This window comes from Triticum aestivum, chromosome 6A (assembly GCF_018294505.1).
Source record: "Triticum aestivum cultivar Chinese Spring chromosome 6A, IWGSC CS RefSeq v2.1, whole genome shotgun sequence".
In the NCBI taxonomy this organism is placed as follows: domain Eukaryota; kingdom Viridiplantae; phylum Streptophyta; class Magnoliopsida; order Poales; family Poaceae; genus Triticum; species Triticum aestivum.
Window position 1 is genome coordinate 64,227,824 of NC_057809.1, and position 24,688 is coordinate 64,252,511.

Consider the following 24,688-nt stretch of genomic DNA (forward strand, 5'->3'; position numbering starts at 1 on the left):
ACCCAGTTACGTTGTGACGTTTGGTAGCACACAAAGTGTTCCTCTGGTAAACAGGAGTTGCATAATCTCGTAGTCATAGGAACATGTATAAGTCATGAAGGAAGCAATAGCAACAAACTAAACGATCAAGTGCTATGCTAACGGAATGGGTCAAGTCAATCACATCATTCTCCTAATGATGTGATCCCGTTAATCAAATGACAACTCATGTCTATGGTTAGGAAACATAACCATCTTTGATCAACGAGCTAGTCAAGTAGAGGCATACTAGTGACACTCTGTTTGTCTATGTATTCACATATGTATTATGTTTCCGGTTAATACAATTCTAGCATGAATAATAAACATTTATCATGATATAAGGAAATAAATAATAACTTTATTATTGCCTCTAGGGCATATTTTCTTCAATTATCTGCTCAGATCAGCGATGGCTCAAATGATTATGTAGGCTGGTCACACTGGTGAATTTGTGGGGTCAAATTAAAGGAACGCTAATATACATTTTCATGGAAACTTCAATCAATACAACAGTTGGGAATGATCTCAATTCAACTGCAAGGGGCATGGTTTTCTTTAGTTTCTTAATTTTCAACAAAAGCAGTGTGGCCAATTATACAACATTAGTGATTTTTCATATCTCCCTACCAGCCCAACGAAGTGGTTTGGTAATACCACTCGGGCGTTGTTGTCTAAAGTGAGAAGGCAAAGTGACTGTCGGAAGTAGTCAATTTAGTAGAGGAGGAGCGGTGCGAGAGACAGTCGCTAACGCTGATGTTGAAGTGGATGGTAAAGAATAAATATGGGCATCACCTATAAATCAACACGTGTCTTTATTCTGTGTCATCTCTTATACTATCTAAAAAGAACGTAAGGTTCTCGTTTTACCTTTCTTCCCACAACCATTTCGTCCAACCTTCCATGTATATGATAGTTAATCATCTTAATTTACTTATCTTCTAAACCAATTCCACTTTAATTTACTTACCAAACTTCTAATCAAAATATAAGGTAATTCACGGGCAGAATTTTATGAACATTTATTTACACAATCGCATTATTATTGACAGGAAAATCACAAGCTAACGTACTAGAATATTTATATCCCGTTGCAACGCATGGCCATTGTTCTAGTTTTTATTATAAACCAATTAAAAATAGTTTCATTCTTCTTAAAGACTATAAGAGTAGACATTAAAATATACTTTTAAACAAGATAGTTATTAAAATATTGTCAATATATAAAGTTGTGCACAATATAATTGTTGTGCATGATCATCACCAAAACAAAAAAGATAGGGTGACATGAGAATCAACGACGTTTGTGAGGTAGGGAGCATGCGCTAAGATTATTTTCCTCGAGAGCTTCGACTTATATTTTTTTTACCAGATTCCTACCCTAATTTAAGAGCTAAACATATACAAATCAAACATACATAATTAGAAGTGAATATAGAGCATGATTGGATTGGTGCCAAATATTTAGCAATGTGCCAAATATTGGCTACAACTTGATTAGTTACCGAGTTGTTTTGCGTGTCTCACATAAAATCTCTACTCCTAATCTCTACTCCTAATGGACGAGTTGTTGAATAGTTCCCCCACTTTCGTCTGGTTTTTTTTCAACCGGTTTTTTTTTCATCACCCCCACACCAACCCACCGAACCCCGCCCACGCACGTAGACAAAGAAAACAGCGTCCTGCCGCAGATCAGGATCGGCCTGCCGTCGAACCTCATACCCCGCCGGATCTCGCCGCCTGAGTCCATCTGGATCGCCGCCGTCATGCGATCTGCGCAGCCGTCGTACGATCTGCGCACTCCACAGCGCCGCCGCGGCGGAACCACTCGACAGCGCCGCCGCCACAGAACCACTGGACAGCGCCACCGCCGCGGAACCACGACAGCGACATAGGAGTTCCCGTCGGCAACGCTGTACGGATTCAACCCCAGGTATGAACACACATGCTTTGTTTGTTATGTATACGTGTACAGATCAGAACATATACAACTGTCCACAAATGTAATACATGATAACTTGGGCGGAACATATACAACTTTCGGTTAATCTATACATGACAGGCATAATTGGTTAATCTATATAACCGGTCCACAACAGTAAGTGCAATGGTTGTAGTCAAGCATCTAAAGGTCCTTTGGTTAGAGCAGGTCTACCCTTTCAGCTAGAACAAGTACTTTGATATTCATTCCTTCTCCATATTCACCATGAAGGATACTCTCAAAGATCCATACCTGGTTAAGAGCATAGTGTTGGGCTTCACATGACAAAAGGAAAAATAATTACCTGCCCGATTGTACCATCCTCAAAGTCAGCATTGAAGGATTCATAAATATTGTCGAACGTCATACCCTCCAAGACATCATAATTATATGGACCTGGAATAAACCAAACGAATAAAAGGATGAAAGCAAACAGAAACTAAATCAAGCCATGCCAGAATTCATTTTGCACCTATGGTACACATGAAATTACCCGACGTTCCAAAATAAGTGGAATGCGACATATCTATTGCTATTTTGTTACAACAGAAACGGATTCTCAACTCAAATGAAGTGCAAATAAAAATAGATCTTGTGTAATACAGTTATGTGCTTGAGAACGAAAATAGCAATAGATTTGATTAACATAATACGGAAGGTCAGAGCTGGAATATGCAGTCGTGGTAGTCATTTTTCCTGTTAACAGGCTCCAATACTCAGACCAAGCAACCCCGATCATGTTTATAACCAGCAAATTCAGTTTTCAAAAAAATGCAAAGTAGCAAAGTCTGTTGGACATGTCTTTCTATTTTCATATGTATAGCAAAGCTGCCCTTATGGACTGAGTTTCTGTAGCATGGGAACGGGCGTTTAGTACTGTTGGTATTTCACGTTATCTGCTTGCAGAGTCAGTTTACAAGTTTTTGCGGGATACCTGAGTCTGTTAGACATGTCTTTTTTTTAGTAGTTACCTATGGGGACTCCACACAGCAAGCCAACAGAACAGACGACACCATCGCCGATACCTCCAGGTATATGTTCACCTGTAAATTGTGCTACACAAGTCAAACACCAACCCAGGAAACTGAATTTGTTGCAGGCCCGACGGAGGGGACAAGTGTTGACGACTCTAATGAAGGGATTATACCCGTAGCCGACGTTGTTGACATAATGTACCCACGTAGTCCAGGTATAAGGCTTAATTTTATCCTTTTTATGTGAAAAATCATACCTAACAGACTTGGGCACAACCGATTCTGATATATCAACATCGTGACTTGTAGGAGTCCATATTACTCCCTACGAACGGATGATACTTGAGACCGATGGTGATAGCACATATGATACTCCAGGTATATATCTACCTCCATGTATATGTTCAGCTACATATTTTGTTATACATGTCAAACACCATCACAGGAGATGTTGCAGGCCCAATGGTGGGGACAAATGGTGACGACTCTTACGAAGGGGTTATACCTGTAGCCGACGATGTTCACCATGTGTCGAAAGGTTAACACCATGCGCTTACAACTTTGCCTTATATCGGTCCTGTATATTGTTATGTTTACATGATGCAGACAACCCTTCAATCTCATGCCTATATAATGTAGATTCGTTGCCGGCTCTCAGTAATCTGACAAAAGAACTAGCTAGCATGACAAGTGACATTTGGGAAGAGAGGCCTCAGAATGTCCCACGCCATCCTCTCAGTGATATCACTAATGCAGATCAATCCTCTATGGACCTTCATGAAAAGAGAGCTAATGAAAGCTCGGAGGCGAGCTGCTTATAGAAAGAAAAAAGAGGAGGCTACCGCCAAGCAACAAGATGAAAAACTGTCTGCCCTTACGATATCAGGTAAGAATGCTTTATGGGAAGGCACTGCGAGGATATTATATATACTCCCTCCATTCCACAATATAATGTTAACATCAAATCACATGCAGATATGCAAAATGTTCCCATGTTACCTCTCGGTGATATCACTAATGTGTGTCAACCAACCTCGGTGGACCTTGATGAGAAAAAAGAGCTAATAAATGCTCGGAGGCGAGCGGGTTATCGAAAGAAAGAAGAGGAGGCAGACAGCAAGCAACAAGATGAAAATCTGCCTGCAATTACGAAATCAGGTAAGGATGGTTTTATGTTTCAGCAATACGATGACCGTATGTATACTTTCTGAGTGAAGAATCTAGGCGATGTATGTTTCCTCACCCCAACCCCACAAATAATTGACCGAACAATAGTTGACCACTGTGTTGTGCATACAATTCCTGATCATTTAGGTTCAATTCGATATAGGTCAGATATACGACTTTTGATTCCATATACACTTTATGTATGGACACGGAGGGATTATATAAAAAATAAACCCTAGATAGAGAAGTGGCTTCAACCAGACATGTTGCCTCTCGGTGAACAATGAAGACCCTAAACCCTCCGTGCATATATGCAAAATGTTCTGCTGTTAACTCTCAGGGATACCAACCCAACTACATCCAGCTATACATCATTGTTTAACAAGACCCTAAACCCTCCATGCACATATGCTAAATGTTCCCATGTTACCTCTCGGTGATATCACTAATGTGTGCCAACCATCCTCGGTGGACCTTGACGAGAAAAAAGAGCAAATAAAGGCTCGGAGGAGAGCTGCTTATCGAAAGAAAAAAGAGGAGGCAGCCAGCAAGCAACTAGATGAAAATCAGCCTGCCCTTACGATATCGGGTAAGAACGGTAAGAACGTTTTATGTTTCATCAATATGTTTCAGCACTGGGATTATATTACATACCCGCTCGGTTTCATAATATATGGTTACTATGTTTTCATGAAACTGAACCATTTGAATCTTTGTCCAACATTCTAAAATAATACAACAGATAAAACAAACTTTGTATTGTCGATATTGGTATTTGTTGAGATTCTGCTACCTTGCAAAATGTTGAACAATGAACTTCTGATTATGTTTTCACACTGCTATAAAGAACACAAGGGTGACTTAACAGACGAGCAAAGTGAGCAGAGAAATGCGCGGAGGCGAGCAAATTATCAGAAAAAAGTGGGCGACGGAACGATCGATCTTCAAGAAAAAAATCAGAAGTTGCGAGAATGGCACGTGCAACACCCCTAAAACCATGACTGAGGATGAAAGGGGGGAATCAAGTGCAAAAAGAAAGGCAAAGTATGCTGCAAAAAGAAAAGACCCCGTGTGCGGAATCGATCGCTATGCCTCGTCCAGATCTAACTAGCACATTGTCCAGCACTCACACACATTGTCCGACTCTCACGCTCTCAGCCATCACGCCACAATCTGACAGTGAACAAATAGATCATGCTCCTACCGTGAATGCGGTCCCCACATACATCCGCAACACCGAAACCGATGGTAGTTATCCTATGAACCATCATCTTTCATCATGTAATCATTCATGACATATAAATAATGGTTCGATAATGTTGTAGGTGCATACCTAAGCAGAACCTTTGGTGATGGTGCTGTAGATGGCGACCTCATCGAAATCAATGAGCACATACAAAATGCCGACCAGCAAACCAGTGATCCGGTAACAAAGCCGGATAATGGCGGACGAGCAGAGTCATGAGTCCAGAGCTCGGCGTGGGACGAGAGAGCGAGCTTGCAAGGGAAGTATGGCGGCGAAGACGCGTCAGGTGAAAATAGGGAAGCAAAAAACATGTTCGAAGGTACCACGTGGTGAGAGAAATGCTCTACGCGACCCGCGTAATGAAAGGTTTGCAGGTAGGGTAATGACACCAACCGCCAGGTCCATCTCCATACCGGAAATGAGCTCAACTGGACAACCTACCGTAGTGGAAGCACATGGTGCCTCGACCCCATCTAGCACGTCGGAGTACACGATCAGAAGTGAAGGTAACACTCCCATCCTTACTCTCTTGCGTTCCTTGAGACTAAACCCTCATTTATTGGTTTCGCACCTGAGCAGACGACATGGACGCTTACCTTAGTCGTCTCATGAATGATAATGTCAACCCTGACAGCCTCTTTGACGATGAGTATTACCTTTTTGCTGGTGAAGGTATGTCCACAGTACACCCACTGGAGCAACATCCACCCGTTGGAAATATCACACCAATTATAAACATTGTTTGCAGGCTCAGATGTTGATGGCATGGAGCACGACGAATTGGAAGACTCAAGTAAAAATACCTATGTCGACCATGATCCATTGGACTATGTCTACTCAAACCTCCCGGACCACACACACATCCTGAAGCACGCCGCAAATTGCCATCACTGCAAGGCCAAGAAGTTTGTGTCCGAGGCCCTAGGATTCTGTTGTCGCAGTGGGCAGATCCAGCTGAAGCAACCGAAGGCCATCCCGGAGCTAATGAGGCTTTGGTCTAGCATGGATGCGGACTCAAGGCATTTTCGGGAGAACATACGGTTCTTCAACGGCCACTTCTCCTTCACAACCCTCGGCGTCAGCCTTGATGAAAGCTACACAAACATGAAGTCTAGGGTGTACACGTTCCGGGCGCACGGCACCATTTACCACAACATGCATTCCTTCGGGCCAACATCACGTCCAGATCATCTACAGTTGTACTTCTACGACGACGACCCAGGCCTAACCCATCGCAAGGCTGCCACCGAGCAATTAGACCAGGATGTCGTCAGAAAGTTAGTGGACATACTCGGGGAAAACCCGTACTCCCAGCAGTTTAGGAGTTTGGGTGCGCACAGGGACAACCTCGACGATTACAGGATAGACCTAAACACTGACGCGAGACTAGACCAACGGAAGTATAATAGACCTCTGTCATCTGAGGTCGCTGCAATTTGGGTGGAGGGCACTGACCTAGCGAAGAGGTTCGATCGTAGGATTACACTTTGCGGGAATGACAACCAGAGGCACAGTATACATGTGACGGCTGGCCCGTATGACCCGCTCTCTTACCCACTCTTCTACCCAAGGGGGGAGCTCGGTTGGCACCCGAAACTTCCTAAACATGATGTCCCTTGGCCGGTTGTGCAACAACCAAGAGGTAGACGTGATGATGATGATGATGATGATGCAGGTAAGCCTCATGCGTGTTCTGTCGTTTAGATTAATTGTATACTTCTCATATGAATCCTAATGTCCGCGTTACTCATCCATGTGCAGATGGGAATAGCAGGTTATACGTCTCGGTGAGAGACTACTACTGTTACATGCTACAGACACGACCTGGGATATTCAATCCCATACTCTGTGGAGCACGATTGCTCCAGCAATGGGGGGTGGACATGTACATCAAGATTGAGAGTTGTAGGTTGAAATGGTACAGGAAGAACCAGACAAAGATCCGCGCCGATCTGTATAAAGGAGTTGTTGATGCAATTACATCCGGGGAGACTCGGGCAAGCGCTGTTGGGGTAAGGATAGTGCTCCCTGGAACGTATCCAGATGGCGACCGCGACATGAAGCGGAGGCATATGGATGCCATGGCAATTGTCCATACCTACGGGAAGCCTGACATCTTCTTGACCATGACCTGCAACCCTAACTGGGAAGAGATAACGAATGAGTTGTTTCCTGGTCAAACAGCGCAAGACCGACCTGATCTTGTTGCTCGTGTGTTCCATGGCAAGCTAGAGGCTATGAAAGAGATGTTCAAGAAGAATATCTTGGGTGTGGTTGTCGCACATGTATACGTAGTCGAGTTCCAGAAGAGGGGCCTCCCCCACACACACTTTTGTTGATCATGGATTCTGCCTATAAGCTTGTCGTTCCGGAGCAGTACGACCGACTCATTTCTGCCGAGCTACCAGACAAGCAGAAGTATCCTGAACTCCACGCCTTGGTGGTGAAACATATGATGCACGGACCATGCGGTGTTCTCAATCCCAAAAATGTGTGCATGCAACAGAACGAGTGCAAGTGCAGATACCTGCGGTCGTTCAATGAAAACACGGCACAGGGTAAGGACTCATACCCTGTTTATCGTCGTCGAGATAGTGGTCGGCAGGCTAAGGTCCGGGGTAAAATGTTGGACAACAGATGGGTTGTTCCGTATAACCCTTACCTTCTGCGGATGTTCAATTGCCAAAACAACGTTGAGGTTTGCTCCAGCATAAAGGCCGTCAAATACCTTTACAAGTACATATACAAGGGCCATGATAGGGCTTCTTTCAGCATCGACCAGCCTGACGCCGATGGTAACATTGATGAGATAAAACGATACGTAGACGCGAGGTGGGTTACTCCTCCAGAGGCGATGTGGAGGATATTTGGCTTCCCCTTGTGTGCCAATGAGCCACCTGTCCTACAGTTGCCTCTTCATCTCCCGAATATGCACAGGGTGGCATTCAATGAGCAAGCTCACTTGACCGACGTAGTCGCCTCTGAGAAAGCTTCCAAATCCATGTTGACAGAGTATTTCAAAGCTAACCAAGACCACCCGTGGGCTAGGAATATATTGTACAAGGATTTTCCTGGAAGGTTCACATGGCAGAAGGGTAAGAAGTATTGGAAAGAGCGGGTGGAACGTTTTCAGATAGGTCGAATTATGTCTGCCAATCCTGCCGAGGGGGAGCGGTACTATATGCGTGTGTTGCTAAACCATGTTGCTGGCAAGACATCCTATGAGGACCTGCTCACCGTGGACGGTAGGCTATGCGGGAGCTTTAGAGAGGCTTCCGAAAGGTTGGGACTCATCGAGGCAGATAACACGCTCGACGACTGTCTTACCGAGGCAGAGCAGTGGGCGATGCCATGTTCGCTCAGGAGGCTCTTCGCAACAATTTTGGTGCACTATGAGCCAGGCGACGTGTGTGGTTTATGGGATAGGCACTTTGAACCTATGTCTGATGACTATCGACGATCACACACGTGCCTGATTGAGGTGGAACAAATGGTGTTGCTTGACATTAGGGGTATGTTGCAGTCCATGGGCAAAGACATAGCTGATTTCGCTCTTCCATGCATTGACGACTCGTTCGACCCAACCGAGGGCGAGGCCAGAGAAGTGGTCGAGGAATCCAACGTCGATTTTGACATCAACGACACTAAATTGGCTTCGTCGCTAAACTCAGAGCAGAGGGCTGCATACGACGAGATACTAGCTTCTGTTGAACGCGGTGATGGGGGTGTGTTCTTTGTTGATGGCCCGGGAGGTACAAGGAAGACTTTCCTGTACAGGGCGTTGCTCGCCAAGGTTCGAAGCGACGGAAACATCGCTATCGCTACCGCGACGTCAGGCGTCGCTGCTTCTATCATGCCTGGAGGCAGGACTGCCCACTCGAGGTTCAAGATCCCATTGAGCTGTGACAATGGCGCCTCATGCACCTTCACGAAGCAGAGTGGTACCTCCAAGCTACTGAAGATGGCCTCATTGATACTATGGGATGAGGCCACCATGACTAAGCGACAGGCGGTTGAGGCACTGGACAACAGCATGCGCGACATCATGGGAAGACGGGACCGACCCTTTGGAGGAAAAACTGTTGTGTTTGGCGAGGACTTCAGGCAGGTGCTTCCGATCGTCAGGAGGGGGTCCCGGGGTCAGATAATCGATGCAACCCTCCGAAGTTCACACCTCTGGAAGGGTATGCGCCAGCTAAGGCTCGTCACCAACATGAGGGCTCATAATGACACCTGGTTTGTGGACTACTTGCTAAGGGTAGGCAATGGCACCGAGGAAGTTTACGATCAAGGAAACATACGACTCCCTGAAGATATTTTTGTGCCGTCTACAGGCAAGGGTGACAACCTGGAGAAGCTGATTGACCATGTGTTTCCGAGACTAGATGACAACATGTCCGATCCGAATTACATGACTTCACGTGCAATCCTCTTCACCACGAACGACAAAGTCGACAAGATAAACATACGCATGGTAGAGCATTTTCGGCGAGAAGTAATCTACCATAGCTTTGACAGTGTAGAAGACAACCCGTATGGCTACTACGCTCCCGAGTTCCTAAATGGATTGACTCCCAACGGTCTGCCTCCGCATGCACTCAAACTGAAGCTCAACTGCCCTGTCATACTTCTCCGGAACATTGATCCGGCTAATGGTCTGTGTAATGGACGAGGCTTGTGGTGCGAGGTTTCGAGAGGAACACCATCGACGCAGAAATCGTGATCGGACAACATGCAGGTAGGAGGGTATTCCTTCCTCGAATACCCCTATGCCCGTCTGACAACGACATGTTTCCATTCAAGTTCAAGAGGAAGCAATTTCCTGTAAGGCTTAGCTTTGCTATGACGATTAACAAGGCTCAAGGCCAGACGATTCCGATTGTTGGCGTGTACCTACCTAATCCGGTGTTCTCTCATGGTCAACTGTATGTTGCATTGTCTCGAGCCACCGCAAAGAGAAATATAAAGATCCTCATTGAGAAGGAGAAGGAGAATGCCAAGAAGGAAAGCGGTAAATCTAAGAAGCGAAAAAGACCTGCCTTGTCCTTACAAACCTCGATGAAGAACATCGTCTATAAGGAAGTCCTTACAGGCTGAAGTCCATTCTTAAATATGTGAGAGGATTTACTCTTATGCTACAGGTAATTTTGTGCTCTTTGCTGTCTTTGTACATATCTCTATCTTTCGATGTTTGCAATTGAACTTTATTATGTTTATAGTACAAGGCAAGTATTAATAATATTGCCTCGGAGTTGTGACTTTGCAAGTTGCCAAATTTTGTTGTATGCGAAATTATTTTTTGTTATGCTGGTTTGCTTATGTATATTATTCTTTTGTTGTTTTGTAATCAATCATCTACTACATCTAAACTCGGCTTTGTTTTTCTACACAAATATTGCACACTGCCTTGGTCACTTCGTCATTGTAAAACTAGACTCCACTCAAGTGTTCTACAATACAGAAATATTTATGATGTGGCCCCAAAGCGGCCACAAAACTGGACCACCATACAATATATCAAAACTATATCTATATATTATTTATCATAGGTGGAGGTCCCTGTATAGTCTCTTATTCCCCTGCATGTTGCAGCAGTCTTTGTATGTGACATTATTTTTCGTTTTGCTGGTTTGCTTATGTGTATTATTCTTTTGTTGTTTTGCAATCATTCACGTACTACATCTAAACTCGGATTTGTTTTCCTGCACACATATTGCACACTGCCTTGGTCACTTCGTCATTGTAAAATTAGACTCCACTCAAGTGTTCTACATTACAGAAATATTTTTGATGCGGCCCCAAAGCGGCCACAAAACTGGACCACCACACAATATGAAAACCATATCTTTATTATATTATGTCTCATGGGTGGAGGTCCCTGTATAGTCTCTTATTTCCCCGTTATTTGAATTTTATAATGCTGGCTTTTCAATACATACATAAACAGCCATGCTGTGTTGCAGGTTTGGCGCAAGGAAACGGCTATTATTAGTTGCGAGGTCCAACGATGGTGATCGGATTCGGATGACTTGAGCAAAGCTGTGAAAATTCATGTGTACTATACAATATGTCCAGATGCATGGCTATTCACCAAGAACGCAGACTGCATGCTTAATTATTTTTGCGATCTTTGTGGGTCTATGCCTACAAACTACAGCCTGAGCCACTTCATAGCTCATAAATCATTATTACTAGAATATAACAAAAATATTCTAAACCACCTTCTGGCCTGCCAAGTAAACAACTATTTAAACTTTCTATCGGCTCATAAATCATAGCTTGCAGACCATCACGAATCTATAATTGATGAGAATGGTAGTAAGGGGCACAACACAGCTTATCAAGCAATGTTGTTGTTAGTAGAAGAGTTTATATCAGTACCTTCCAGTTTCTTCACATAGAGTTCCTTGGCGGCCAACATTGTAATGCTGATCTCAGTCCAACTTCCACAAGAGGAGGTTTGCCTTGTTGAGACTGGAAATGGCCCAAGAATCTGCATTTCAAAAAAACACAACATATAAATCTTGTGAGTAATAATATTAGACCAATGTCTCTCTACTCCTAAGGTTTTGTCAGAGTGATATTTTTGCACACATAAATCAACTTACACATTTATAGCATCCGGCTTCTCAGGATCTGTGTAAGCATTATTGTATTAACGCTGAAGGGTTCAAAGGAACTCCTGGGATTGGGTTGCTGCCTTCCACTGCCCTCTTTGCTCACTGAAGATCTGCCGCATGTTTCAATGCAGAAGTTAGACTGATCATTCAAAATACAAAGTTGGATGTATGTTGACTATTGAACAATGCCTACCAACAAGACTCAAATCATTTTGAAAGAAAGATATTCAAGATTAAAACAGCAAACACTTAAAATGAGAATTAACTATAGGTTTTTTCTCAAAAACTATAATCAGTAAGAAATGCATGTTAATTTAGTCACAAAAATTTCAGATGCAAACACTCGAGAAATTTTTTCATAAGTACACTCAACATGCTTGGGTGACAGATGCCCTCGGCCTATTATCAGTCATCTACTACTAAACAAGTTTCCAAAGGGCAAAGCCGCGTGTACGAATTGATTTAGGAAGTTCATTTAATCATAGGAGGACCTGTGAGAGCAAACGTCTCATATTAGGTATCAACTGTACTGGTGCGCTGACCTTTGCTAAAATGACAAGCATGACAGACTGACCCATGATACTAGCCAGCAATTGCTCTTTCAGATTCCTATTTTCAGCTAACAGGTGGCCCTAATGTTTATTTGAATTAAACATTTGGCCAAATCGCCAAACACAACATTAGGGTAAGACAAACAAACATGTTATTTGAGCAACACATTGATAAATATTGTGAGATTTATATACTAATTATCAAAGGTTCCAATAATCAACATGGGTGGATGTTATACACGATTCAGCGTGCTGCAGTGCTGATTTGGCACATTAACAAGGCTTTTTCTTTCTCGAATACACTTAAACAAGACTTGGTGTTACTACTTTTTATTTCTTTAGTCAGTTTTGGGGTTGTCTTCTGAAAAATATAAATGGAAGACCAGGTAAACTTTGCAACAGCCAGTACAACCTTATACGAGGCTAGCTATCGGCTATCATAATTGTTCTATTTCACAACTATCATGCTGTTTGAACATCTCAGTACCTTTTAGATACTTATTATTACATTGGAGTATTATGCCAATGGAATTTGATGGAAGCGATGGCACCGTAATAGCACCATCAACACAATGCATGTATTACGATATCATCAAATCAGACATTATATAAGCATAGTAGTCCCCACATATGTTATTCAATAAAAATATGAGTATCCGTACAACAATTATGGGAAAAAACATGCTTGAGTAGCTCTCTAGAAATACTAGGGTTGATGCAATGAAAGCCTATTTAAGTCAATGTGGTGTTTAAAAGGATGCTTGAATTCAATGAAGTACATCTAACATTGACATTGCAGTTTTATGCAAGGTGAGTAAAAGAACGGCAGCAGCTTCCTCAAAGAAGTATATCTAACATTGATAACTGATTTACCTTTGCAAACTGCTCAAGAAGGGCAGCAACTTCCTCCTCCACAGCTATGCAGGACTCAAGCACATCCCAGTTAGGCCAAAACCACCTCTTGATTAGCATTATGGATTCAGTTGCATTGATGGATTCAGAGTACTACTGCCGGCACTCCCTGTTTCTTGGCTTGCTGAGGAAAGAAAGCAACCAACCAACAAATTCAGATGAGGGGCTTGCAAGCAAGCAGGCCAAGAGAGCAAAGGAGGGGCTTACCATCAGCTATGCGGGAGCCGAGCGAGGTAGCGCTTTCTGAGACGGTCGATGGAGATGCCGAGGTTGCCAGGCAAGGGGGGCGTTCCGGTTTCTTGGCCGGCTGAAGCAGCGGGACGAGCGACATCGTGTGGCCGGCCGGCGGCAGCGGTGGGGGCGTGGACGGGTGGTCAGACACGCCGGTGGCTGAGGCAGGGGCGCCCCCGCGGCGCGTCGCTCGGCGCACGCCGTGCCGCAGAGCTTCGAGCCGTCGTCGCTCCTTGCGGAGGGTGGCGGCGTCGGGGAGCAGTCGTCGCCCTGGCCGTGCCTGTGAGACCGGGTCACGGCGCCGCGGCACACCAGGGAAGAGGAAACCACATCAGGGAAGGAATATGTGGAAGAAGAAGAGGAGAGGGGGCGCATCAAGCATGGGGAGTGGCGTACCGGAGCTGCTCCGCTTGCAGATCGAGCCGCCCCGCGTCGGATCGACCTGCGACCTCGCCGGAGAGGAGCACCACCGCGGATCCGACCGGAATGAGACCGGATCGAGCACGCACGCCCGGGTCAGGAAGCTCGATGCGTCTGCCTCCGTCGATCGCGCCGCACACAGCTGGTCGTAGTCCCAAGCCCCGCCAATTCATGAGACCGATTCGGTGGTCGGCGGGCGGAGTCGCGCGGTTGCGGGCTCGTCGACGCGCGCGGCGATGCGGCGGGGGGAGCCGGGGAGGGGAGAGGGCGAGAGGTGGTCAGTGAGTGGATAGGAGAGGAGAGAGTGCTGGGGATAAGGTTCATTTTTTTATATTTAGTTTTTTTAGGTGGGGGTAAGCTTGGGTGCTGGTTGGGCCGTGATGGATAGCTAATTTGGGCCTTTGATGGCAAATTTTGCTCAACGAAAAAACATAGATATTGAAAGTATATATTTACCTCACAAAAACAATAAAAGTGTGTGTATATATATATATATATATTAAATATGGTTCATAAAAATAAATGTTTTTTATACTTATTATATATATTGAGTGTATCACAAAAAAAATTGAGAGACGAAAACGAATATACTTGGTTTATGTTGGTTTGCTTGCATGTTTTTATCTTTTGTTGGAAAATTTTGCATAGCCTATATAAATAATTTTAAAAAATCAGATGAATACTTATTTATATATGAACATTATAGTTGGTTGTTTTCCCCGAATTGTTGTGTTAGTAAAATGATTTAAGCAACATAATTTTCTAATAATATCAAAAAGGTTTATCTTTTTAAAAAAGAAAATAGTTGTGTTAGTTTCAATTTTATTTTTATTATATATATCTTTGATTATATAATGAAGTAGAAAATATCATTTATATTTCATCATAGATTTAAAGTGATAGGTTCTGACATACGCACTGATGTAACGATGACAGACCGCACTGAAAGACCACGAGAAGAGGTGCATATAGCTAACCTTTCTTTGTATGTATATTATACATCATAATACAAAAGGTGTATTTTTTCAGGATATAGGAGACATGGATATGGACTTTGAAGATGCACAAAAAGAATCCATTGAGGGTTCCGAAGCGACGTCGCTGAAAGGGGACGGAGATTCACCGAATTATTTACAACATAATGATATGGAAGCGGTGATATCTCATATGGAAGCGGTGATATCTCATAACAAACCACAAAAGGATGCCAATTTTAATGTTATCGCACAAGGTATTTTTCAATATTATTATCAATCTTTTCTTTCTAATATTGCCTTTTGTATTCAACTAATTTGGCTAATTTTGTTTACTAAGTTGGCTCACTTATGATGTCGGCACACTATGTTTGTATCCCGAGAGATATTACAGTCATCGAATCAATCAAGTCTGCCCCCAAGAATATCCAATTCGTGAACATTGGAGATGCCTTATTATCAACCGACGATTTGAAATGCCTTATGAAAGATGATATGTTCTTACATAACGGTGTAAAACCAACTGCATAAACTTTGTAATTAATAATATGAACAATACATATAATATCGTAAAATATAAACATAATCTAAATGGTGAATGCAGGTGATAAATGCTTACATATATTGCATGCTTACTCACGACCATCTACAAGACAGGGCGGGTGGAAAGGTATACATTATTAGCACGTTTGTATCTGGCCAGACAAAAGAAGACGGGGAAAAAGACATAGACCCATCGAAATATCGTCACATCGTGCATCATGTTAATACTTATCTACAACAGGATATGGTTAGTCTTGTCTCGTTATCCATGCATATAATTATGGATTGTTTTTTTCTAATTCATATGTATAATGGTTTATTAATATTTATATCTAATTGTGACTGCGACCTGTATGTTATCTACACCAGTTATTCATTCTGATTAACATGTCGGGCTACCATTGGTATCTAGCAGTCACCAATGCCAAAAAAGTCAGATTCAAGTATTGCAGAAATGGAATTCAGTTATTAAATAATTGTGTTTGTGTTATATTGTTTGTATGTGTGGAGTTTAACATGTAACTCTTGCAAACTATTTCAAGAGCCCGTGGCAACGCACGGGCATTCTACTAGTTGTCAATAGTTGGCAAGTCTTGGTATTGCCAACATTTGGCTAGCCAAATGTTGGCATCAAACCAATCATGCTCATATATTGCAGTACAATGAAACAATAATATTATGTGCGATCATACATGCAATTTATATGGTCCTCCAAGCTAAAATAAAAACAAAGGTATAAAAGCGCACATTGTACCAGAAATTTAGGGAAATAACAACTTAAACTACGCTTGGGTGCATATACAACAAAATTGAAAAGAAAAAATAGGAAACACTTTAAACAAATCTGAATTTTTTTAGACAAATATTGTTGAATGTTTTACCAACATAAAAAGTTGGTGGTAAAAATCATTCATGGAGGTCTGGAGAAAGAAGATGTTCCAAAAAGGGCAATTTTTTAAAGCACTCTGGAACACTGACTTTTTTGTCCAGACCTTCACGGATGTCTTTCCATTACGAAACTTATTTGCATGTTACTAAAACATTCAACCATGTTTGAAATTTACTGTTCATCCTAGGTGCATATGCGCCCAGGAGCAGAGCGATCACTTCCGCCTAAACTGACATTTCTTTCATGTAGAAGTAATCTTCTCCATCATTTTTTTATCAATTAATGTGGTAATGTTACCCATTTTGATTTTTGTTGTTCGAGATTTGCTTTGAATGGAGGAACATTTTCTTATAATGTTAAATTAATAGTCCTTTTTTTTGCTAAACATAACTTGTTTTATTTCAGTAGCAGTATGCTATACTTTAAACTAAATAAATTAATTTTACTTGTCAGTTGAATGGCAAATTAAGATGGACCTATATTTTTCATTGTGGTAAAAGAATAGATATATCTAGCTTTATGTATGGAATTTGGCTCAATAATGTGATATTTCACCACGACGAGATGGTACATCCTGTTTTGATTTTCTGAAATCTAGAAGATACGTGAGCACAACAGCTCGCCGGAGTCACACCGCGCGATGCTTTCTCCACGTGAGCGAACCATGCAGGACTCACTCACACACTTGATCCAGTGAGCTGTCTCCACGGAAATCCAGTCACAACCACTCCTGGCCACAAGTTCACAGGAATACTCATATCTCTTGGCTCTCGATGTTACAGGTGTTCTGAGTGCAAGAGATCTATGCAGCACCAATGGCAGCAAAGCTCAAGATTTTTCTCTCTATCCATCTTTATCTTGTCTGATTACACACTAAATCGATCCCTATACCACCTCCGACTGCCTTAAGTAGCCACATCCCCCTCTCCTATCAAGTCATCTGGACACACCCATCTCTTGCAGAACCCATACTGCCAACATTTTGCGTAGCCTTACAATGGCGACCACAACCATGTCTCTCTCCTCCTCGACCTTTGCCGGCAAGGCGGTGAAGAATGTACAATCGTCGACTCTCTTTGGCGAGGCCCGTGTCACCATGCGCAAGACTGCAGCGAAGGCGAAACGGGTTTCCTCTAGCAGCCCATGGTACGGTGCCGACCGTGTGCTCTACCTCGGCCCACTCTCTGGCGAGCCTCCGAGCTACCTGACCGGTGAATTCCCTGGCGACTATGGGTGGGACACCGCCGGGCTTTCGGCTGACCCCGAAACCTTCGCCAAGAACCGGGAGCTAGAGGTGATCCACTGTCGTTGGGCCATGCTTGGGGCGCTTGGTTGCATCTTCCCTGAGTTACTCGCCCGCAACGGTGTCAAGTTTGGCGAGGCCGTTTGGTTCAAGGCTGGCTCCCAGATTTTTAGCGAGGGTGGTCTCGACTACCTCGGCAACCCCAGCCTCGTCCAAGCGCAAAGCATCCTAGCTATTTGGGCGTGTCAAGTCGTGCTAATGGGTGCCGTCGAGGGGTACCGCATTGCCGGCGGCCCACTTGGCGAAATCGTGGACCCACTCTACCCAGGCGGCAGCTTCGACCCTCTCGGTCTAGCCGATGACCCTGAGGCATTCGCTGAGCTCAAGGTGAAGGAGATCAAGAACGGGCGTCTCGCTATGTTCTCAATGTTTGGTTTCTTTGTCCAAGCTATCGTCACAGGCAAGGGCCCTCTTGAGAACCTCGCTGACCACATCACTGACCCCGTCAACAACAATGCTTGGGCGTTTGCCACCAATTTTGTTCCCGGCAAGTAAGTTATCTTGAAGCCTGTGCACACCACCAAGCGTGTTTATTGTACAGCCTGAGTTGTACTACCATGATGTAAATTACAATAATTTTATGCAAAAGCAATGCAAGATTTGTCCGCCTTCAATGTTGTGACTTGCATTGATCTGACCATTTTGTTGTGACAACAATCACAATCACGGAAACAAATAAATACTTTGTCACGCGCTTAATTAATTATTACTTCCTCAGTCTGAAATTACTTGTCACTCAAATGGATAATTCCGGACAGACGGATGTGTTTGGCACTTAAATACCTTCGTTTGAGCGACAAGTAATTTCGGATAGAGAAAGTATCATACTGTGCTCAGGTGAGTGACAATTTATAGAATCGTGTGTGTCGTTGAATTTGCGGAGCCTGAACGAAGGAAACATTAGTATATATATTTTTCATTGAAGATTTCTGTTTTGTGTTTACTCTCCACGCCTTCTTTTTTTGCGGGGGTACTCTCCACGCCTTTGATCAAGGCAACCATCCGAAATGATCTCTATTTATCTCGCTCAGTTGCAAGGGCCATGATTTATTCTCATTTCATAATTTGCAACAAAACAGGGTGTGTCCAATTATACCGCATCAATGATTTTTTGGATCTATCTGCATTTTTACTTTATGATTTGGACAATTTAGAGACACATACCCAAGCATCTATTCCAGAGAAGGTTTTTGCCCTGAGATTCAGCCACTTGGTTGAAAGCAACTTGTGGGCATTTCCTTTCTTGACACATGTATTACTTTGGGATATGGTGGGGTAGAAACCGATGTGTGGCTGTGTGTTTTTGATTCAAATTTTTTGAACTTCATTGCTTCATCGCTGTGTAGTTATTGGGGTGGGTCTAGCAATTTTCTGTGCGATGTGGGACATTACTTTTGCCTTGCATGTGTGCTGCATGGCGTCGTAGTTGATTTGATCACGTAGTTTAGTTTTGTCCGCTTTCTGGTTGGATGGATTTGTGGGCTGGCTGCTTTTTTTTTCACCTCCGTGTTTGTCTCCCGCTCAGTTGTATGCTGCTTGATTTTTGCCTCTGTAGACGCGTGTCCGTGTTATTTTTTGCATGTGGTGGTTCTGGTTGTTGCGATTTACATGCATATGCGGCATGCTGGTTGCCTAAATTCGGGTCTTGAACGCCGCTTAACTCGATGGTTCTGGTACTCGCTCGCCGCTTTGGTCGTTGTTCTGGCCACGTGTTCCTGCCGACATCCTGCCGCTTAATTCGATGCTTCTTGATCGCCGCTTGAATCGTTCTTTCTAGATGAGCCGAAGGTGTATAAATAGTGAGATTCGCTTCTGTTTCACCGCAGCACTGGCCAATTCCTCCTCACCGTGCCCCGCTATATCGTCGTGCCGCATTGAGCCCACTAGCACCGCGTGGGAGATGCCCCTCACGGCCGGCGGCCAGATCACCAACTTTCCCATCCTCTTCTGCTTCGCCTTCGTCTCCTACCTGCTGCTCTTTCTACATCCTCTTCTCTGCCGTCATGGATGACCTCCTGTAGCCATCCACCACGCGGTTCGACCAGGGGATGGTGTCGACGGCAGTCGCTGCAACGGCAGCTCGGCATGCGCGTCAGCCTGGTGAACGAGCGCATCCGGTCGTACACCCATGAGTGGGAGTTCGGCGTCATGGGCACCATGGACGAGTTGCACCTCCGGGCCGTGCCCGAGTGTGTTACCGATGCCAGGCCTGCTCGCTATGATGTCCAACACGAAACTACCCGTCGATCAACGGCGCTAGCGATACCCGGAGGTCGGCGGCGGCCTGTGCATCATCAAGGAGAAAAGGCCGCGGCACAAGCGCGACGGAAGCGAAGAAACAACATCTTGCAGCAGCGTCATGGGGCTGGTGGACGACAGGCCGCGGCTGATGATCCTGTCCCGGAACGGGTTGCCCGCGCTCGAGAAGGAGGCCGAGCTGGCGGCGGCGAGGGCCAGGTTCCGCGTGACCATGCTCCGGCGGCTCCCAGACGCCGGTGGGCACACCGGACACGCATGGTGATGTGGCCCTAGAATGCATGCTAGCATGTACTACACGGGTGGCCGGTCATGCGGGCGAGATGAGTCATGGGTGACGGCTGTGTGGAGTTGTGAGATGGCAGCGGCATCAAGGAAAACACCCCATAGGAACGGACCTATGCGCGTGGGCGCGCGGGGTGGTCGCCGGCCTCGACCACTCCTCCTTCCGCCTCCCCGCCCACTTCTTCGCCGTTTACGATGGACGACTAGCGGTGCCCGATCACCGACTACACAAGCTACACGCCGCGCTCGCCGCAGAGGACCTGCCTGCCGCAGAGGACCGCGTCGGAGCCTTCGAAAACCTGCCGCCTCGAGCTCGCGACCCCCCAGGCGGACGGCGTCCTGCCGTTCCGTGTCACTTATACAACGGTTACCGGAGTCGGAGGTCCTGTGGTGCCGGTGGCCGCCTCTCGATTTTTTTCGTGTGGCTCCGCCTCCAAAGCCATCGCGCCGGTGACAACACCTTCCCCGGCATGTGTCACATTATCACAGCAAGGCCGCATTGCTCCTTTTGACCTTCTCTGATCGACTGGGTGCCCGAAGCAAGGTGGCGACCATCGTGCCGTCCCCAACCGAACGCCCCCGCCCGCAGCTCCGCGACGCTCTGCTCGAGCGCGATTAGCGCTTGCTCGAACGAGCCGTACGCGACGGTGGACCGTTCGCAGGTGGCAATGCAAGGAACTCGCCGAGTGCGGCTAGGGCATCCTCCACGTGCGTGAGCTCCGAATACCCGTCCACGGCGGAGGCTGACTATGCATGCCCGCGCAGACTCCGGCGTCGAGGTGCGTGTGGACGCGGGTGGCACGGCGACCGGGCGTGCGCAGTCTTCCCCGTCGCCCCGGTGTCTCCAAGTGTGAAGTGCATTATGTGACGAGTATCACCAGCGGTTGCACTTGCACATTGGTTTACTTGGCACGTTCGATGGATGGCCTCAAGAGTACGTACGTGCCTGGGCACCGTGGTTTACTGCAACTTGCATGGCAGGGAAAGCTCCTGTTCGTCCATGTGAGAGTTGGCGCAGCGCTGACGGTACGGTAGCTGGGCCTGTTTACTGTAGTTCGGCGTGGGGGCAGAACTACTATTACAACTGTAGAGGAGCTACTATTACCGCCTCATCCCGCCTCCGTGATGCTTGCTCCTCATCTCTACCGTCCGACACCACCAGTGTGCACAAACACCCCGCACTGCTGTCGCTGCTGCTGCACGGCTTTGCTGCTCAAGCTCAACCGCAAACATCACGCTGAGCACAGCCAGCGCATCGCCCCGGAGCACCCACGCGAGGCTTCCACCCAGCACACTAGCACGCATGCACACATCATGCACCCATCGGCCATCACCGTAGCAAGGACACATCACACGCTAGCACATGCACGGACGCACGCACGCGCAAGCAGCAGCCGTTCGCCATGGCATACATCCTCCAGGCCTCCAGGGCACGACAAGAGGGCCTCGCCTCTGGGTCCAGCTACCGCACGAGGCATGAGCCCATGGCGAGGGCCAACGAGTGAGGTGAGCGAGTGCGGCAACGATGATGCACACGTACAGTGGTGGAGCTGCGGAAGACGGCGGGGAGCCCTGCGCGTCGCAGCGCCAACATCGTGGCCTGGAAGATCTTCCTGGGGAAGAAGGCATGGAAGAAAGAAGAGCCTTCCGATTTGATTTGAACGGCAGATTCTAATACCTATTGTACTGGTACAGTAACAACACGACTGTAGAGGAGCCGAACCCTTCTTTTATTTCTCCTTCGGTCGTTTTATGTGTGTGGCTTATTTTCTTTTATCTTTTTCTAATATATTTTTTACGTCTTATCCGTACAATGAGATATTTTCTCTATTTTTTACCATCTGTTTTGTCTTATCCGTACAATGAGATATTTTCTCTATTTTTTACCATCTGTTTTGTTTTCTTTTTTGACGGTCGCATGTGTGGGTTAATAATGGTGTTGCCGCGTGATGGACTATGGTTGACATGTTGCATATGTTATTTCATTGTTGTCAGCAGAGTCATATGGAATTTTTCTTTTTGCTGCTTTAGGTCGGTTGCCGTTTTGGCTGTAGAGACTAATTTATATATAGTGCTCATGATAGAAACCGGGTGTGGATGTGTTGCGTATATATTTGTTCTCTTCATGATCGGCCACGTTCTACTTGGCCGCCTGCTGATGGTAGACCTGGTAATGCTGGTCGGGAGGTGGATATTAATCGTGGTATCTACGCAGACTACTAGGCGCGTAGACAATGAATCTGTAGAAGGAAGGTACCCAACGCCGGTGGGTGCTCCACCGAGCCGCTGCTATGGCCTCTTTCAATAACATGTGCCCTAGCTTCTCCCATCTCTTCTGGGAGTAAGACATGTTCTCCACCATTTTCCATCTCGCAAGATGTATCACGCATGGTGATAATAAATGCATCCTTTGCAAATCGCTTATGTGCACAACTTACCTTTTTAAACTAAAAAATAATGACTTTAAACTTATGCTCATAAAACTCTTATTTTTAGACCTGAATTTATCACACAAAATAAAAATATCATATATAATCATAGCTTATTTTTAAGGCGCGGCGTGCCGCCGCGCGGGCTAGGCTAGTACACATTGATCTAGTAATCAATAATGGTTGTCTCGCCACGTTTTCATGTTTGGCTTATATGTGCACACGCCATCGTCATAGGGGAACATTGTTAGATTTCTCCATCGAAGAAGTACCTCCGTGCTATTACTTCAAATTTATCAAACCTATCATAAAAGCACCCACTCTTACTTCCTTAGTTAATCCAAAGATGAATGCAAGTAGGTCTATAGTATATGAATCGAAATTAAGCCCAGTCCAAACCTGACAGCTAGAACATCATTGCATCATATATGACCATCCCCATGTCCCATGTTATAGTCACCACTTTTGGCTGATGTTTCGCTGCCCCTAAACCTACCAGACTATTCTTTCAGCAAATGCAAATCAACTAAGAACTACCAAACTCCTAGATGTTTTTATGTTGATGCAGTGCTTGAACCAATCATGTTATTTTCTTACCCAATTTCACCACACAACTAATATTGATTGTTTTCACTTGATACATTGCCTCAATCATAGCATGTACTTTTTTTTAGAGAAAAGGCATACGCGCGACTTTATAAATAAAGCCATACGAAAGAGTAGCAACAGAACAACACAACACAAACAGTTCACTCAAAAACAATGGGCCAACCACCACAGGACATAAGAACCAAAGTTCGGTGGCACGCAGGCCCAAATACTACAAAATGAGGCATGCAGGCCAACCACCTACTACACTAAGGAGAAGCCAACAAGCTACGACGAAGCGGCGACGGGGGGAGAGGACATCAGGTTGGCAGACGCCTGCACTTTATTGATCAACACCCCCATGCCATCTCGATCCGCCGATTTAGTCAATAATTTTCATTGCTACAAGAAGATAGACATTTTAAACAGGACATCAGCAGGCTTATTAGAAAAAGCACCCTCAATGGTGAATTTGTTTCTGGTAGTCCATAAGGACCAGCAAAGAGCACCCGGCCCAATCCAAAACAGCCTCCTGGACCGTCCCTGTAAGTTAGCCATCAACAGACGCATGTCTGAGAACAAGCCGGGGGCCCATGAGGTGTTCCGCCAGGAACGAACACACCCCCACAACAACTTGGCCAAAGCACATCCAAAGAAAATATGATTAGTGTCTTCCAGGGCAGAACATAAAGCACAGTAAGCCGAGCCGGGGTCATTCCTTTTCCAAATCTGATCCCGGGAAGGCAACCGCCCCCTAAAGGCTTGCCAAAGAAAAATCTTGATCTTGGGGGGGATCCTGGCAGCCCAAATTTGCTTAAACTTGGAGGAAGGAGTACCAGAAATAATCCTAGCATACAATGACTTGACAGAAAACTTCCGAGACGCGACATGAGGCCAGGACACGGAGTCCTCCTCCTTCGAGAGAACAGGAAACAAAGCAGCAAGACGGTGCCAATCCCCCAACTCTTCGGGAGAAAGAGATCTCTGGAAGCCCAAGTCCCAATTATTACGAGGGAGCTCAGAGATTGAGATCTCCAGGTTAGAGCAATAAGAAATCAAAACCGGAAAAGAAGACCCAAGCGAGGAATCGCCGGACCACCAATCCAACCAAAAAAGAGTAGAGGCACCATTCTTGACCACGAACTTGACATGCTCAAGAAACAGATCCCTCACCCTAACCAGGTCTTTCCAAAACTGTGACCCACGAGACGCCGTAGCGAACATGGGATTACCAGCAAGGAAGTGTCTAGTTTTGAGAAGATCGAACCAGAGAGTGCCGAGAATAGCAGTCATGATCCTCC

At 45.3% G+C, this 24,688-nt stretch overlaps 2 protein-coding genes across 4 annotated transcripts; one reads left to right on the forward strand and one right to left on the reverse strand.

Moving 5' to 3' along the window:
- Positions 1-1,466: 1,466 nt before the first annotated feature.
- LOC123132052 (uncharacterized) lies at positions 1,467-14,423 on the reverse strand. Of its 3 annotated transcripts, XM_044551800.1 has the most exons (8): positions 14,097-14,423; positions 13,677-13,980; positions 13,431-13,593; positions 11,995-12,116; positions 11,768-11,879; positions 2,971-3,042; positions 2,304-2,395; positions 1,467-1,931 (listed from the first exon to the last, which is right to left on the reverse strand). In XM_044551800.1, exons 5-8 carry the CDS (start codon positions 11,805-11,807, stop codon positions 1,623-1,625), a joined length of 513 nt encoding a protein of 170 aa, XP_044407735.1. In that variant the 5' UTR covers positions 11,808-11,879; positions 11,995-12,116; positions 13,431-13,593; positions 13,677-13,980; positions 14,097-14,423; the 3' UTR covers positions 1,467-1,622. The 3 variants fall into 3 exon arrangements, 1 of the variants encoding a protein (XP_044407735.1); XR_006464468.1 differs by lacking the exon at positions 2,971-3,042; XR_006464467.1 differs by lacking the exons at positions 1,467-1,931; positions 2,971-3,042 and having other exon boundaries at positions 1,968-2,395.
- A 3,026-nt stretch (positions 14,424-17,449) lies between these two features.
- Positions 17,450-18,443, forward strand: LOC123132051 (chlorophyll a-b binding protein of LHCII type 1). The gene has a single exon (XM_044551799.1). The coding sequence runs from the start codon at positions 17,524-17,526 to the stop codon at positions 18,322-18,324; it is 801 nt and encodes a 266-aa protein (XP_044407734.1). The 5' UTR covers positions 17,450-17,523; the 3' UTR covers positions 18,325-18,443.
- The last annotated feature ends 6,245 nt before the right edge of the window (positions 18,444-24,688 follow it).

What these genes read in the sequence shown, in the direction of transcription:
- LOC123132052 (XM_044551800.1), bottom strand. Translation starts at nt 11,807, where the DNA reads ATGTTGGCCGCCAAGGAACTCTATGTGAAGAAACTGGAAG. An exon ending in CTATGTGAAGAAACTGGAAG is followed by an intron (nt 3,043 to 11,767) that starts GTACTGATATAA and finishes CACAATTTACAG; the next exon opens with GTGAACATATACCTGGAGGT. An exon ending in AGGATGGTACAATCGGGCAG is followed by an intron (nt 1,932 to 2,303) that starts GTAATTATTTTT and finishes GAATCCGTACAG; the next exon opens with CGTTGCCGACGGGAACTCCT.
- LOC123132051 (XM_044551799.1), top strand. Translation starts at nt 17,524, where the DNA reads ATGGCGACCACAACCATGTCTCTCTCCTCCTCGACCTTTGCCGGCAAG.